Source organism: Nelusetta ayraudi, unplaced genomic scaffold (genome assembly GCF_046127955.1).
Source record: "Nelusetta ayraudi isolate G7.1 ecotype Tasmania unplaced genomic scaffold, CSIRO-AGI_Nayr_v1 ptg000100l, whole genome shotgun sequence".
In the NCBI taxonomy this organism is placed as follows: domain Eukaryota; kingdom Metazoa; phylum Chordata; class Actinopteri; order Tetraodontiformes; family Monacanthidae; genus Nelusetta; species Nelusetta ayraudi.
In genome coordinates this window covers 581,875-598,386 of record NW_027466150.1, presented here as the reverse complement: position 1 = coordinate 598,386, position 16,512 = coordinate 581,875, and the positions used below count along the sequence as shown (strand labels likewise).

Sequence of the window (16,512 nt, the reverse complement as noted above, 5' to 3'; positions counted from 1 at the left end):
TTCCTGAGATAACACAAGTGTATGGTAAGATAGCAGACTATTAAAATAGCAATTTGTTCAACACAATAAAGCCAGGATCCATTTATTTTTTAAGGTCATATGAGTTCTAACTGAACTTAAACCATTTATTAGTGTTCAGACTCTCTACCAAAGACTTCCATCAGAGTTGTATTGCTGTTATTTAAAAAGCAAAAGCTTAAAATTGTTTTGACAGAGGTATTCAACATCACAGAAGTTAACCTTGAGATTCCCTTAAGAAAAATGAATAACAGTGGGGGCAAAGAAAAATACACTGAGTTCACTAGAATACTAATTTAATAGAAATCATCATAAAAACCAAAACAATAGACAGGACAACAAAGGCAAATATTTACATTTAAGGAGAAAAGACAAAAAAAAAAAAAAAAAAAGTTTGACCAAAGTCTGTCCACAAGCGGAGGCAAAAATATTTCTTAAGATGAAAAAAATCACAATTTTAAGCTTTGGAAAACTGTAAAACTAATTATGTTGTTGTCATCCTCTCACCCCCTCGTCTTTTTCAATACTTCCTGTAAAGAAAAATAATACAAATCTGTGTGAGTTGATTAGTAACATGGGACCGTTACATCAAAACGCATATGTACTTCACTTTTATTCAATCTTTTAAATACAGTAAACCTAAATTATGTTTAGAACCAATTCTGCCAGTGAACTTGCAATAAATTGGTATACTTAAAATCAAGACACTTATTCCGATCTAATCTTAACACGTACAGTTCATATTATGTGTGGTTGTTGCGATATCATACACTGTAGTAGTAAATTACATCGAAACCATTCAACGAGTTGGAGGTAAACATTTCAAGAAACCTTGGCGACTGCTTTCAGATGATGCCCTCTGATCGTTGCAGATCGTTCTTCAAAAGCTTTGGCCTTGGCCTCCTCGGCGAGACTGTTCATAAACAGCAGCGTCAGGAGCTCAATCTGAGAGGAATAAGAGGCTAGTTAGCATCGGCAGCAGGCGAAGGTAACTGTACGCTGACGGTGAGTGCGTCGGCATTTTCATCAGCTACGTTACAAACCATTGCTTCTGACGCCGGTCGCACATTGACGTTGCTCTTCATTTTCGTCTTGACTGTCGATTTTAGTTTGGGAGGCTTGTTGAGCATTTTTGCCAGTCACTGCCACCGTTCACTAAAGCCAGAAGCTTGTTTACGTTTTTTCGAATTTCGCGCTTCCGGGGCTTCCGGGGCTTCCGGTTTCCCTTGAGCTTTTTTTTTTTTTTTTTTTTTTTTTTTTTTTTTTTTCAGGTTTCAAGTCAGTTTTATGCAAAACAACGACTTATAGCGTATTTTTTAACAACATATAGAGGGTTGGCTAATTTTGTATATAGAAATACACATTTGTTTAAAGTTGATAGTCTCGTTGTATTGTCTATGCTGCCCCTTAGTGGCCACTTTGAATTACAACTACTCCAAATACAATGCACGTCTGCTTCCGGGTCAAGCAGGCAGCAATGGCGACTACTGCTGCTCGAATGAGCAACATGCTCCAATTTATGAAACTTATTGGACAGCTGAAAGTAAGAAATCTTATCGCACAACGTGGAATTTGATGAAGAGACTGTTAACCTGATTATTGATTTTAATTGCACAGTAAACAATGTTCTACAGATTAAGTATCCCCCTTGTTTCAGGAATTTTCAGGGAGTTTATTCATAGAAGGGTTTGGGGTCATTAATGTTGTGTGGATCATAACGTAGCATCAGGAGATGGTCGCTTATATATGTCATAAGTTAATTAATTAACAATTTGCTCTTAGACACGGACCTTTATACATTTGATAGTGACCTTATGCAATGATGCCATTTGTACATCTTGATATGTGTCATTTACAAGGGTGAGATGTAAAGACTTGCGCTGGTCGTTCAAAATGCTGCATTTTCAAATTATTAGTGCAAAACATTGGAAAAGTGAAATAAACCTAACACATTTCTTTGTTTTGTTTTGTTGTGTTGTGTTCTACTCACAGAGGGTCCCACGGACAGGTTGGGTTTACAGGAACGTGAAGAACCCTGAGAGTGTGTCGGACCACATGTACCGCATGGCTATGATGTCTCTGATCATCACCGACCCCACAGTGGACAGGGACAGGTGCTGCCCTCACACAGCTAAAATAGATAAATACAGAATTCCAGGGCTGTTTGTTTTAGCGCAAACAAATGCAGAAAAGAATTGAATGTACAATTTAGGAATTTTTTTTTCTAACTTGATTAGTGGCAACATGGTGCTAAACCATTTTGGTTCCTGTTCTTTTATTGACTATAGATGCATAAAGCTGGCACTGGTTCATGACATGGCAGAGTGCATCGTGGGAGATATCGCTCCGGCAGACAACATCAGTAAAGCGGAGAAACACAGGCGAGAGGAGGCAAGTAACAACCATGTTGGGACTCGACCTGTGATCACATGACTTGGCCGAGGTTCATACTGACAGTTTCTTGATCTACTTCCAGGAAGCCATGAGACAACTGGCCGGCCTTTTGCCAGATGGACTCAAGCAGGAGATCTATGGACTGTGGGAGGTACCTTCTATCGCTCCTTGGTTTTTGCTGATTATTTGAGGACGATGGAACTCTTCTGAAAATATTTGCACGTGCGCCTCTTTTGTAGGAATACGAGAGCCAGAGCAGCCCAGAGGCCCGGCTGGTCAAAGAATTTGACCTTCTGGAGATGATCCTGCAGGCTCACGAGTACGAGGAACTGGAGGGGACGCCAGGAAGACTGCAGGAGTTCTTTGACTCCACCAATGGTATGTTTAATTTGTTGTTCCTTTCTATAAAGGACCCACTTTACTTATGGTACTGATAGGTCTCCCTCTAAATCACAACTGCTGGTTTTCAGTCATCTTCATCTGCTTCACGTGTTTGTTCCGTCCCAGGTCGTTTTCACCACCCAGACGTCCTGCAGCTCCTCGGCTCCCTCAACGAGCTGAGAGAAAGTCACGTGACAAAAACAGAGACCTCAGCCAACACGGAGGCAGACGGTGCATCGTCCTCATCACCTTCAGCTGCACCATGATGCAATTCCCCCAGTGAAAGGATATCAACTATGGTGCAGGGAGGCAAAGCCTCGTCGCAGGATCCTGCTGGGTTTTTAGCTTCCTGCTAAAACTGAGGCTTTGTCGGACTTTCCACACATAGGAAGGAGGAGGAAGACAAAAAAAACAAAAACAAGGCGGAACCAGTCGAGGGGGTTTGTCAGGTATCAATGCCCTCAGTGACATCACAAAGGGCTGACTTCCAGAGCCGTATGTTTTTGGGCACACACTTTCTGGAAAGTGTAGCAAGCTAAAGAGGTAAAGAATGGTTGGTTCACTGACAGACTGAAGACGTATTCTGAAAGTTTGGTTCAGTTCTTTTTTTTACATAACTACGAGACCTCAGAGTAAATCACTGTTATACTCTAAATTGAGATTTGACTCAACTTGTTCCACATAAGTAGATAAAATAAACTGTTAAAACTGTTACATTAAGGTGCCATCACATCTGACCAAAATCACAAAACTAAATGACACATTACAGACACATTTTATTTCAATTCTCACGTTATGTGTATGTTTTACTTTGAACGGATACAGTTTTCTTCCCATTGTCCAGCTGATTATAAATGTACATTGATTCCCACAAAGATGCTGTTGTGGTTTTTATAACAGTGATGTATTTTTTTTTTGTTTGACAATAGAAACAGTTATTCATCAGTGCAGTAGGGCGGACAAACTTTTCTTCGTCTTTTTTCCCTGAATTGTGAAATTTTTTAGTAACAAAATGTACTGATATTTGAGTCACTTAAAGGGATAGTTCAGTCAAAATTGAAATTGCACATGCGTTCTCATCACCAGTGGATGAAATTTTAATTTTGACTTTGGTTAACTGTCTTCAACTATCCACGGCAAAAACACTGAAAAAAAAAAAAAAAACTGATTAGAAAAAGAAAATAGTGAAAACTGAAGAACTGCAGCAGGTATTTAAACAGAGAAACTGCAGTCAGATTTTACGTTAACAAATTGGTCTTAGGTTATAAACCTGTAACAGCATGTTTTGTATCTCCTGTCTTGTTACAGATTGTGCTCAGCAGAATAATGTTTCACTGATGTTGGGGTGAATTTATTAGACACAAAGAGGCATCAAAATTCATCGAATGACCCCGTCATTTTTTTTTGCTTGACTCCCCCCCCCTAAACTAGTGGAAAAAAACAAAACTGAAACTCATTTCAACAATTCAAATGTTTTCTTTTTAAACCAGCACTTCTTCACACGTCAAAGGTTTTGTTAGATGTAGTCAAACATACAAAAATATAATATAAAGATCGAACATTTATTTGTGAACATGGAAAAGATAGCAAGTATCTGCTTTGGTTCATTTCACGGAAGTGTTTGAATTTTTTCGAGTGTGAAAGGTAAATATGTAAATGTTCCACAAGTGGAGACGAACCATGAGAGGGGAAAACCTTCAGCCTAATTAATGGCTGTTTCCAGTTCAGGCCAGTGTTATATATATTACTCGCCACTAGAGGGCCTCAGACATCGCTAGAGTTCACTAGTTGCTTCAGAATTTGAAGCTCATATTAGTTCCACACGGGAATTGGAAGCATGATTCTGCTGAGTCTCCTTTCACACACACACACACACACACACACACACACACACACACACACACACACACACACAGGAAGAGTCCTGCAAGTCAACAACATGAAATATCTTGTAAGGAAAAAAAAAACAACAATGTGTGAATGCATATTTAACACGGCTGCTCGGATCTGTCGGTCATGTTGTTAGAGGGCGTGTCCTGAGTGCTGGCATTGGCCGCCGACGAGAGAACGTCCTCGAAGTTGCCCCTGCCCTCTGACGCACCGACCTTTGTCTGCAAAAAATACCATCAAATCAGAGGAGAGTCAATTCAAAAGCTTGACTGAAGTCAAATTACAGCTTCTTCTGCTTCAGCAGGCGGCTGCTCGTCAGTGGTCGACGTGATTGTCTTAAAGCAGCGCTATAAGATCCAGTCTATTCAAAATTAGAGTCACGGCTTTAATTAGAAAGCGTTGAGCTTTTCACTATTGTCAAGTTCCTGTTTGTAATTCTTAACTCATAGTTTACCTGTTTAGTAGGTACATCAAGCATTCTGAAAAATGCAGAGAAGCAATGAAGTAAACATGGAAAGCAAAAAATGAAATGTGATGATTTTCAGAACTGCAACTGGATCCACGAGGTCATAAACAGCAAACTAGCAATTACACACAGATCCCAGTGTTTAGTCTCCTTCAGCCACAGTCTTTGAGCCTTTCCAACACGCTTCCAGCTGCAACTGGAACTGCAGCTTCAACCTCTTACATTCAGTACATTTTTGAAAAAGCTATTAAAAAAAAATCATGCATAGGTGTCCTTCATGGATATTTTAACTACTAAAACCTTGCTTTTCTTTATAGAGTTTTTCCCAATTTAACAGATTTAACTGAGTCATGTCCACAAAAAATAAACAGCAGTGATCACCTTGATCGTCGACACCGTGTTCTCCACTTTCTCCTCAAAAGACCGGAAGCTCGGAGAGTTTCTGCGGAGCAAAATACATACGTCAGGATTGCATAACGGCAGCATGGCGGCAACTACAGAAGTAGATGATTTACACCACAGGAGAAAAATAAATTGTCCATATGTGAAAAGAGTGGCGATGGGGAAAATATGGTGGTGGCAAACATGAATGTACAACACCAAAGACAATACACGGGACATCTGAATCCATTTAATGGTAAATAAATGAGAATAAAACAAAAAAAACATTTTTTTGGGGGGGGGGTTTGAACAAAGCTTGAGTGTTTCAACGAGAGCGAACTCAGCCAGTTTACCTCATGGTGGGCATGCTCACAGAGTGTTTGATAGAGTAGCTGTCCACAGAGAGCGTGATGGGAGAGGAGGTGGCGGTTAACACACAATACACACACGCACATATTTCATCGCGTCCGGACGTTTGCGTATGCATGGACACGAGTCCTGCATCGACTACCAGCAGACCACATCTAGAAGGTCTCATCTAAGCCAGGACAGGGAACAGCTGATCTGCTGCGAGGCTCTTACCCTATGGAGTTGGACCTGAGTGGGTGGGTAGGTGGCGAGCGTGGAGGGAGATGGAAGAAAACATTTTTTTTTTTTTTTAAAGAAGGTCTGACGTGCCATGTCAACCTTTGGATTATCAATGAAAACCACTTCACAGTTCTCACAATGGCAATTCAGACTAGTGAGCAGTTTATACAGAGCACAGCATTTCAAACCATACAGAAGATGAAACGTAAAACACAACATGCCGTAAACACTTTTTCAAATTGTTTAAGATCAGAAACGCAAGGCAACGCATGTTCAGCAAAGCTGATCTGATTGTGCGTCCGTGCGGCTTTGAGGTTGGAAATCAGCGTCGGTGCCTGAAGCTGATCAACACACGCTTGGAAAATCACAGACGAAAAATATCAGAATGGAAAAAAAAGTAACACAAGTGCCACACAGTGAACTGCGATACCCAGCGACATACCTCCGTGGGAACAGAAACTCTAGACTGGCCATGCTGAGGAAAAAAAGTCAAAGATTGATGCCTTTCTGAAACACTGAAGACTCCTTGTATTGAAATTTAACCTAAAGCTGGATGTGGCTGAAACGCTGAATGGTAAATAGAGTTGTTACACAGTCAGCCCTGCAGAGGGGGCTGTAATTACAAGAGTTTTAAGTATTGGTAGTCCAACCACTACTATTGATTTTTTTCATTTTGTCATGAGGTCTAAAAAAATATGCCACACATTACTGATAGTTCAGAAAGTATTTAAAGGTTAATAACTGCCCAGATGTGGGTGTGTTGTCATGGGCGCATATTGTGTTTAAATCTTTTGTTGTTGTTTTTTAAGTTTTAATTTTTGTTTTTAATTCTTTCAAACCACTGAAACTGTCATACAAATGCATTTTTCTTATTATTTGTATTAATATTGCTGTTGTTATTTGACTTGGACGCCTCGCACTCAAACCCAGTCTGATCCCAACGGCACTGAAGCCCTTTTCCTGCCCATCCGCGACTCCTCCGAGAAAAAACAGCCTTCCGCTCCGTCTCGCCATCACACGCGCGTACGCACACACACACACACACACACATACGCAAGTCACACAGCGCCACTTCTTTCCCCGCAGAACAATGCAGACTCACACACTGGCGCTGGCTTTGATAAGAGCAACAACAAGTGACAGAGAGCGAGAGAGACGAGGAGGAGACAAAGCCGGAGAAATTGAAAGAGACAGCGGGGGACAGAGTTGTCGCTCTGGGCGCGTTTGCTGCACAACTTGTTGTGAAGATTTTCAGGCGACGGGCGTCGTGTGGCATTTTAAAGCATTTTTACAACACTATTCGGCACTTTATTTTTTAAATACAATGTCACTGTTGTTGCTCAACAACCTAAGGCAGTGTAAGGATAAAAGCTAGGATGCATAAATACGAAAGAAAAACTTCAATACAATATGTGGACGCAGTTCAACTGGTGCCAAGGATCTCTCTGTACCTCATGTCCTCGAACCTCCTGCTGATGGCGCTGCCCAGTGTGTTGAAGGCTGCTGAGGTTTTCTGACCGGCCGTGGACAGCGTCTCTGAGGTCTTCTTGTAGCTGCACCAAGCCAAAACAAATCAATAAATCAGTCCAACTTGAATAAATACGACGCTGCAAAGAATTCCAATCACATTCAATACTTAAAATAGTTTTGTCTTACAAAATGGGTAAATGATTTTTAAAATATAAGAATTTCATACGATTTTCTTTTTTTTCAAACTTGCACAGCACAGAATGACCCCGGGACACATTCGCGTTCTCCAGTTTCTCCACCACCTTATTTCTGCAGCTGCGGTCACCCTGGTTCATTATGGATGAGGACGGCAGCCGCGAGCGAAAGGCGATCTTCAGCTGGGAGCGTAACAGGAGAGGAAGACACCGGCCTCGTGCTCTTTCCCGTCTCTGTGCATCTCCCCCCTTCTGAGGCCTTTGCCACAGTAAAGCAGGTGGCGGGTTCACACAGTGAGTTCCGCTGAGTTGGGAGTCAGTGTTGGCAAAAGTTGATGACAACTCGCTAGTGCAGAACGCGTGGCCTGCTCTGGCGATAAGATAGGTTTTGTTTTGTTTTTTCAAATTTTTCAAATACTCTAGGGGGCAATGTGCAATTCACAAAAATGCTGAACAAACCAGTGAAATGAGGAAATAATGATTGGCTTCTCTTTTATCTTAACAATCAGTTTAAACACAGTTCAAACAGTTTATCTTAATAATCCAGCTTCACTTAAGTTCCGGTCTGTTATGAGTTGTAGTATATGTTATTGGTCTGTTGGTAGTGCTGCTTTTGTACTTTTATGCATTTTGTTAATTGTGTATTTATTCACATAAACTTGCCCAGGGACAAAGTATTGAAATGAGCCACTGGCTGCACTGTAATGCAATGCAACTGTTCCCAATTGTTTCCAAAAATAAATACAATGTTAAAATTAACGTTTTACTCCAGAAGATGCAGCAAAAGGCCACTTAACCGTAATGACATGCAACAGTTTTACATGCTATTGTTCCAGCTTTTGGAGAGATCGACTGAAGTGCCAAACACAATATCGGGGGGTGGGGAGGAAGGATATCACATTAAAAAATAAAAATGAAACGGTATCAGCATCGGGTAATTGTGAGCAGACGTGACAGCCTTGGGCACCGTGCAACCGGTCGCCGTGTTTTCAATCACATTCACCGAGATAACAAGTGGCGTGACGCCAGGAGCAAGAGGACAATACGCTTTTTAATTGGGTTTCCGGTATCGGCGTACCAAAAAACAGAAACCAGAGACGGCCGAGTGCGGCTAAAGGGCACCGATGTTGACAGAAAACAGGAGGAGAGCTCGGCGCCCTGTGCACTCACGCCGTGGACGTCTGCACGTCCTGCCAGCCGCGGCTGAAGTTGTTCCTCAGCTCGTTGAGCGGGGTGACGCCCAGCTTCTGCTTGAGCTCGGCGTGCTGCTTCTCCTTGGACGACAGCACCTGCCTGAGGGTGCTGATCTCCTCCTCCAGCTTGACGCAACGCAACACACACACACACACACACACACACACACACACACACACACACACACACACACACACACACACACACACACACACACACACACACACACACACACACGTCAGCGACAACGTTAGCGCTTCGGCTCGGCGGCCCGTGCGCGTGCCGAGGGCCATACTTTGGTCAACTCCTGCTGGATCTCCTCCCTCTCCTCCTCCGTCATCATGGCGCTGTTCAAGTTGATGTCCGACACCGAGTCTTCGTCGGCCTCCCGCAGGGGGTCAGAGTCCAGGAAGCCTGGATGAGAGTGAAATATAGGACAATACAAAGTTTTATGAAATACACATGTGTATGTATATACAGTATGCATATGGAGATATACACTCGCAGTCAAAAGTTTGGACAAACTTCTGATTTAATGGTTTTTCTTTCATTTTCATGACTATTTACATTGTCGATTGAACACATATGGAATACTTATTAAACAAAAAAGTGTGAAATATGTATATGTGTATAAATACAGTATGTATGTAAACATTTAAAACACACACACACACACACACACACACACACACACACACACACACACACACACACGTATATAAAAATGCTAACAATGCTGGTCCACTCCTGTCCCGCAGGCTTTTTTTGTCGCACTGAAAACTTGCAAGCTTCTCCATCTGAAAGTCCGTCTGTCCCTTCATTTGTCGACCCGTCTGTCTGTCTGTCTGTCTGTCTGTCTGTCTGTCTGTCTGACTGTCTGTCTGACTGTCTGTCTGACTGTCTGACTGCGGCGGCTCTGTCCAACGATTATGTAATCCGTGGCCGCAGCCTGTAACCCTTTAATCTGGATTTGCCGTGGTGGATTATCATGTCTTAACTCAACACAGACTGTAACACACACATGGGCGCGCGCGAGCGTCACAAACAAACATCACCTCGTCTGAAGACAGAGCGTGGTCTCGAAGTCAACGCATTGGACCGAAGATTTTTTTTTTTTTCCTTTTGCTCGGAATCTGTTTCAAAAAGAGAGCGCGAAGGTTTCTTGGAAACGGCGGGGAACGCACTGTGACACGCGGCGAAAGAATTTGCGCGCCGTTAAGCGGCTTTTCAGATTTTATCTTTCTTTCTGAGAGATGTTGCTCGTTACCCACCCTGAACATATTTGCTTGACTTTTGCTTGACTTACTGCTGACTTTTTTGCCGCATGCACAAAAAAATAAATACTAAAATCATACGCTGACAGAAAGGGACGAGAGTGACGCATGCTGTAACCTGGCCTGCAATTTTGATGCATCATCGCCGTTTTCAATTATCTCCGTACGTATGATTTTTGCAAGAGCAGAAGAAGAAAAACCTGAACAACGGAAAAACAGAAATGCCTGACTGAACTACACTAACAGTCAAAAGTTTGGACACACCTTGTCATGCAATTCTTCTTCTTTTTTTTTTCATCTTTCCAACTTTCTACACTGCTGATAGATACTGAAGACATCAACAATACGAGCAAGATATATGCAATTATGCAGCAAAAGAAAAACACGTTAAATAGCTCTAAATATGCTTTGTATGAAAGGTGGTTATTTTGAAGAATTGAAATATAATACGTGTTCATATGTAGTTTTGATGCCTTCAGTGACAAACTGCAATAGTCTTGAGAATGAAAGAAAAGACATTTAATTCATAGGGTGTGTTCAAAGGTTCGACTGGCAGTGTAGTTCTGTCTAAATTTGCTTTGCCTTGTCGTCCACAACAGTGCAGGGCAAATGAGGTCAGTGGCAAGCACAAACTGCCGGGCACGGCACTGTGTACACGCCACCTGCAACAGTGCAAATACACGAGGAAGCATTTGCAGAGTGTTTGACTTTGAAGAGGAATGAACTCCAAAAGGGCCACGTTACCTGCTCTGAGGTATCCCCTCTCTTTGGGTGGCAGCGTGGTCAAAAACAACAACAACAACAACAACATTAAAACAGGTGAGGAGGCAAACAGTGGAGTTAGCGCAGTGGGAAATCTCAGCTTTCATGTAAGGGGAAACAGCACCCGGCTACATGCAGCAAACTTCCAGCTCTGAACCAAGCAACACGCATCACGACAACACAGGGCGCACGACAGCGGGGGAGCTACTTCTTCCTGTGTCGCACGGCAGAAAGAGTATCCGTCGCTCTGAGGGAAAACAAAGAGCACTTCTGTGGAAGATACAGAAGTGTGTGAGTGAATGGGGGAAGTCGCCGCTGTTCCCCCTGTCTGGTACGAGAGGAAGGTACGCGGTGCGGATTCAATTGACAGGGTGCTGGATCCAAGTGCACATCCGCACCACGGCAATTAGCATACTGGTGCTACATTTAGCGTGCCAAAATGAGTATGTTGCAAACTTTGGCAGGCTACATAGCTAGCTTACTCGGCTATTAGTATGTTGGAAACTTTGGCAGGCTACTTAGCTAGCTTACGCCACTACATTTCCTTTAAAGAAGTTGTTGGCTTTCTTTCGGAATTGAAGCTAAGCTAAGCCAGCTGTAAAGTGCGCAAAGCTAATGGAAAGACAGAGTTTCAAGATAGATTTAGCGAGATCTTGTCTACCCATCGGTGGCGTCAACAGTCCTGAGGAATGTGAAGAATGTTGATATGGGAAAGTTAATGGTTGTCGTCACGCCGAAATGAGTTACATGGCAGGAATGTTCACATTTCAGTCTCTGTGCCACTACTAAAGGAAATGGGGTTCAATGGGGATTCTATCACGCAAGCAACCTTGTAAAGCAATGCAAATGAATTTCGCCAAATGAAAAGAGGTCCAAAAAAACCCAAAAGCTTGAAATGTCTGAATTGCTTTACAAAGTTTTGTGGCTAACGCTGGTGAACACTTTCACAGTGGGGGGGATCCTTACATTCTAGAAATCACAGGTGAGCGCCCACTAGTGGCAAGGTTTATCTTTACCCCATTCAATAAGATCTGTCCCGTTTTGGAACGCTGGAGAGAAGTCTTCACGGTATGAGCTCTTAGACAGTGACTCCCCCGCCGGGGGGTGAGACATACCCACACCGCCATCTGAGCAGAGGAGCAGTTGGGTATATTTCGATGACTTTGGCTTGGTTCAAGCAAACAATGACACATCGTTTGTCACAGTGCTGCGTCATGGCTAATTCTAATAACTGGTTTTGAGAAACGCAGCAGCATACAGATGGCAGGAGACAAACACTCAGAAAACTGGCTGGAACTTCAGAGGCAACAAGGGAGGTTCTATTTCTGTTGAAAGTGATATGACGGCCCAGTGTGTAACATTTAGTAGTAAATCCCAAAACCCATCATTGTAACTTTATGCCCATGACCTTACAAAAATAAAAGTTATCACTATCAAACGCTAAACTGTACTCCCGCTGAATTACTAAAATTCCTGCTTATTTCATTTTATTTTAAAGACAACATGAAATGTAATCCTTCTTTTCTCACAAACAAATGAATCCCTCGTCTTTCTTAGAACAGATTGTGTCAGTTAAAAATTTTTTACAAAATAATTATTGAATAAAAACATTGATGCTGCCTCTTATTTTCAGTGACTTTTTTCGAACAAAAAAAAAAATGCAATTTTTCAATTCCAATTTATGCCAACAGGGAGCAGTAAATATTACACACTGGGCCTTTAATTATTTTTTTTTTTATCGAAAACACAAAAACAAAACATACAACACTACTCATTCAAAGAGCTTTTGTTTGTCAGACAGCTGATGTCACACAATGTTTGACCGTCAACTTCCTCAGTCTCTCTCTCCGTCTGCGTGCAGCCACACTTCCCAATTCCCACTCTGAACCAAAGCAATGTGAATTCACACTTTTACTTCTCTCCTGAGTCTTACCCCGCTCCGGCTCGTGTGCGGCCGAGTTAACCCACTCCTCTCCCGGACCCATGCTGCCCCAATCCACCGCGGCTCCGCTCAGAACGCTAGAGTACAGCTCTGCGGCACGGCCAGGTCAGCCGGGTGGGAGGAGACAAGAAAATGGGTCACAGGACAGGTCACCTCTCTTTTTTATTTTTTATTTTTTTTTTGGGGGGGGGGGGCTGGCGTTGGTGTGAGCATCTTATCTGAGTCAGCATTCAACACAGGAACAGGAAACATGACTCTTAACCCGGGTCGGTGGCACACAACACCTCAAGCTCTGTTTGAACAGCGTCCAACAATCTCAGCGTTTGTCGAGGGGGAAGATCAAACAGCGAGCAGAAGTTGGGAACGACCGAGGGTGTTGAGCAAGGATGTATACTGGTTTCAGTTGAACTCTGATGACATCATTTGCCAGGAATTATGGGAATAAGCAGAAAAAAAGCACAAGTGCAGCATTTTTTTTTTTTTTTTTCATGTCAACAGGAACCTCAACGGACTGTGGGCCCTTTTCTCCTTGCACAGCTTTAATCAGTGGAGTTAATTCCAATTTCCTGTATTTTGAGTTTTTTTTAATTTATTTTTTTTAAACTCCCCCCCCCGCCCCAAGGCTGAAAATCTTTGGTCACAAGACTTCTGTTTGGCCCACCGGTCATGTGGTCATGTTAAATCAGAGGCCCGGGGCCGGTCATAAGGCTGAAATCAGTTTGAATTAAAGCAGAGATGCGGTGCTGTGCATTAACATAAAGCGTTTGCTTGCTTTCATGTCAATAAAACGCTCTTTGAAAAATGTTTTCAAATCAAATTGAATTTATCTATTTACAACAGCCAGAGGCACATGTTAATATAATATAATATAATATAATATCTAAACGGAGTGTGGCACTAGAGAGAGAGATAGACCAGACCAGATAAGTGCCACCCTTCACGTTGCAATGCAACGCAAACATTTAAACTGGGCCAGATTTTAAAAGGAAAAAAAATGAAGGTTAGTGGAACATACAGTCGTCTGCGTTCTTTTATCACTTTGCTGGTTAAAAAGCAACTAAAGATGCTGCATGCAAGTTGACAGCTCAGGAGTCAAGCATTGCAACCTGCTGCTCGATGCTCTCGAGATTCTACAAATGCCTCAGCAAACTGCTGCTCTTAAAAAAAAAAAAAAATTCAAAACAGAATATCCAAACCACTTTCAAAGCATTGGTCTTGAGATTCCACATTGAATTGAATCATGTTCATTACTCATAAATCTTGTCTGAAACTAATCTTTTCAGACAAGACCATCGCTTTGGTTTGTGGACGCTGTTTAACTATGAATCCTTTTTTTTTTTTGACAATTGGTTATTTTTAATCTTCTTCTTTGGTACGGTGACCTTGAGTGTCCAAAAAAAGATGCCCATAAACAACATTTACTATCGTCACTATTGTCAGTATTATCTTCCTCGAGGGCCACTGATCTGTGCAGCCGACAGTACGCGCACCCTCACACAGAGACAGCACTCGACACAAAAACACAACAATGACGACAGTCATGGACATCAAGAACAAGCCGATAACAAACACAACCACAAGGTCTGAGCAGACACAAAGACCCAGTGCGCAAATGGGGCACAATAATATTTCTTCAAATGATGCAAACACAGAAGCAGTAACCTGCTGCACAGCGGGTCACCTGAGAGGAACCTCCATGGTGAAAGAGCAGAGCCGGGGCAACGGCAGGGGTGACAACAAGAAAGCAGCTTTGCGCGCAACAGAAACGACGCACGGCGGTCGTCAAAGGAAAAAGAGCCGTCTCACCTCGAGGTCACGAGGGGAGGGGAGGTGAGGGGACGGGAAGCAGGTGCAAGGGGCAGCGAGGGATTAAAAAGAAGAAGAAGAAGAAGAAAAGTCGCCGGTAAGAGCGCGAGCTCACCTTGAGGTTTGGTCTCCATCTGCGGTTCTCAGGTCAACTGAACTCCAGGCGAGCGAAACTCCCCGCAGACGGACGAGGCGGGAGGCGGCGGCGGCTGCAACACGCACCACCAGCACCGCCCGCCGGCTCGGATTCCTCCGCTGTGGTCACGCGCTCGCGGGCGGAGATTTGCGCCACGACAGCCAATGGCGTGGCGCGCTGCCCCCTTTGCGTAATTGAGGCTACTTACCGGATGTGCAGCGTACTCTCTCTCTCTCTCTCTCTCTCTCTCTCTCTCTCTCTCTCTCTCTCTCTCTCTCTCTCTCTCTCTCTCTCTCTCTCTGGCCAGAATCAACTCTCATATTTAGTATTTTCTCTCTCTCTTTTTTTTTTGATTTCCCACATCATCAATCATCTACAACTTCTTTTGCACCAGGAGTCGTATTTGACTTCTTTAAGGGCCCATGTGAGTTTTCCCAATATTTGATTTAAATTGCTGCCTCTTTACATGGTATATCAGCATTTATTTATTTATTTTTTGTAATCTATTATTTTGCACTCAAGTGGCCAGGCTAATCTGATTGTTATGTCAAGGTTTGCTTACTCAAGGTTTGGCTGATTTGCTTCCTGCAAAGCACGCCTGCCACTACTGACAGCAGGACCGAGCTGTCAAAGGGACTGATCTGCAGACAGCAAGAACCAGACAATATATACAGGCAATAGAGATGCAACATTCTCTCTCTCTCTCTGTCTCTCTCTCTAAAAAAAAAAGAAAAAAGAAAAAAAAGAAAAAGAAAGTACAATATCGCAATAAAAATGGCAATTGGCAATAAATCCAAACCAAGGGAAGTTACGTGTTGGACTCAGTTTAGTTTATTATCTATCAGACGTGTCATTCCAAAGAAAGCAATGTGACTTTAGCAGACAGCGACCCCTGGTGGAAGAATCCGCCGCCAGCGCACACAGGGAGCGGCGTCATCGAATAAACGTCGATTTCTTTTAATGAAGGTAAAGAAAAGCAGGCAGACACAAAATGCGAAAAATTTCTCGATGCAATTTTGTGTCTATACAGTGAAACATTACCCATTATTGAATGAGTTCACAATGAAACATTTACTGTTGTGTATCAGCAGGTCTCCTGAGTTGATAAAGTGGATACAATTAAAGGTCCCATATCAGTCAAATTTCCCCTAATGATATGTTAGCTAATCCTTGCTTTGCTTTTCAGAACAGGCGTCCAAAAAGACACAATTCTGGGCAACAGACCCTTTTGATGTCATAAAGGGCACTGATACCTCTTCCCACAGCCAGTTGTTGACACTGCCCCACCCCTCCAAACTTGTAGAGAGTCCAACAGAGCCTCACTCAGATTGTTAGCAGGAGACAGAGGGCTAAATATTTTTGCAAACATGGATAGAACATCCAGACATGCGGTTCCACTGAAATTTGGTTTGACTATAATATAGAACCTTTAATTTTTTTTAATGGGATGTACCTAAAAGATACAGGATAAATTGAATAATATTTTCTATTTTTGTAGAATTAGATGAAATCCAAGCCAAAACAGGGCTTAACACGTGCAAAAGTATTGATATTATTTGGGGCCCAGCTGAAAGTTTGGCTTAGCTTTGGAAGCAGCACACACTGATGGGGGAATT

The 16,512-nt window shown here is 42.6% G+C and overlaps 3 protein-coding genes across 7 annotated transcripts; 1 reads left to right on the top strand and 2 right to left on the bottom strand.

The window, feature by feature from the left end:
* Positions 1-297: 297 nt before the first annotated feature.
* Positions 298-1,201, bottom strand: cenpw (centromere protein W). The gene is made up of 3 exons (XM_076048395.1): positions 1,062-1,201; positions 850-963; positions 298-548 (listed from the first exon to the last, which is right to left on the bottom strand). Exons 1-3 carry the CDS (start codon positions 1,146-1,148, stop codon positions 522-524), a joined length of 228 nt encoding a protein of 75 aa, XP_075904510.1. The 5' UTR covers positions 1,149-1,201; the 3' UTR covers positions 298-521.
* A 277-nt stretch (positions 1,202-1,478) lies between these two features.
* Positions 1,479-3,668, top strand: hddc2 (HD domain containing 2). Of its 2 annotated transcripts, none has more exons than XM_076048370.1 (6): positions 1,479-1,561; positions 2,011-2,132; positions 2,307-2,409; positions 2,495-2,563; positions 2,652-2,790; positions 2,920-3,668. In XM_076048370.1, the coding sequence occupies exons 1-6, from the start codon at positions 1,496-1,498 to the stop codon at positions 3,057-3,059; spliced, it is 639 nt and encodes a 212-aa protein (XP_075904485.1). In that variant the 5' UTR covers positions 1,479-1,495; the 3' UTR covers positions 3,060-3,668. The 2 variants fall into 2 exon arrangements, with proteins under 2 accessions (XP_075904485.1, XP_075904484.1); XM_076048369.1 differs by having other exon boundaries at positions 2,307-2,413; positions 2,499-2,563.
* On the bottom strand, positions 3,552-15,031 carry tpd52l1 (tpd52 like 1). Of its 4 annotated transcripts, none has more exons than XM_076048365.1 (8): positions 14,876-15,014; positions 12,946-13,044; positions 9,272-9,390; positions 8,953-9,101; positions 7,570-7,671; positions 5,531-5,591; positions 4,692-4,904; positions 3,552-4,645 (listed from the first exon to the last, which is right to left on the bottom strand). In XM_076048365.1, exons 1-7 carry the CDS (start codon positions 14,892-14,894, stop codon positions 4,782-4,784), a joined length of 672 nt encoding a protein of 223 aa, XP_075904480.1. In that variant the 5' UTR covers positions 14,895-15,014; the 3' UTR covers positions 3,552-4,645; positions 4,692-4,781. The 4 variants fall into 4 exon arrangements, with proteins under 4 accessions (XP_075904480.1, XP_075904481.1, XP_075904482.1 ...); XM_076048366.1 differs by lacking the exons at positions 12,946-13,044; positions 14,876-15,014 and adding exons at positions 10,995-11,015; positions 12,029-12,140; XM_076048368.1 differs by lacking the exon at positions 3,552-4,645 and adding an exon at positions 5,138-5,162 and having other exon boundaries at positions 4,699-4,904; positions 14,876-15,017.
* Positions 15,032-16,512: the final 1,481 nt, after the last annotated feature.

Bases quoted from the DNA above. Each gene is read 5' to 3' on its own strand.
- cenpw (XM_076048395.1), bottom strand. From the start codon at position 1,148: ATGCTCAACAAGCCTCCCAAACTAAAATCGACAGTCAAGACGAAAATG. The intron at 964-1,061 runs GTTTGTAACGTA...TATTCCTCTCAG, and splicing joins GACCGGCGTCAGAAGCAATG to ATTGAGCTCCTGACGCTGCT. The intron at 549-849 runs GTTTCTTGAAAT...TTTTCTTTACAG, and splicing joins ATCTGAAAGCAGTCGCCAAG to GAAGTATTGAAAAAGACGAG.
- hddc2 (XM_076048370.1), top strand. From the start codon at position 1,496: ATGGCGACTACTGCTGCTCGAATGAGCAACATGCTCCAATTTATGAAA. The intron at 1,562-2,010 runs GTAAGAAATCTT...TTCTACTCACAG, and splicing joins AACTTATTGGACAGCTGAAA to AGGGTCCCACGGACAGGTTG. The intron at 2,791-2,919 runs GTATGTTTAATT...GTTCCGTCCCAG, and splicing joins GTTCTTTGACTCCACCAATG to GTCGTTTTCACCACCCAGAC.
- tpd52l1 (XM_076048365.1), bottom strand. The intron at 9,391-12,945 runs GTAAGACTCAGG...ACTCTCATCCAG, and splicing joins CGCACACGAGCCGGAGCGGG to GCTTCCTGGACTCTGACCCC. The intron at 9,102-9,271 runs GTATGGCCCTCG...CGTTGCGTCAAG, and splicing joins TCCAGCAGGAGTTGACCAAA to CTGGAGGAGGAGATCAGCAC.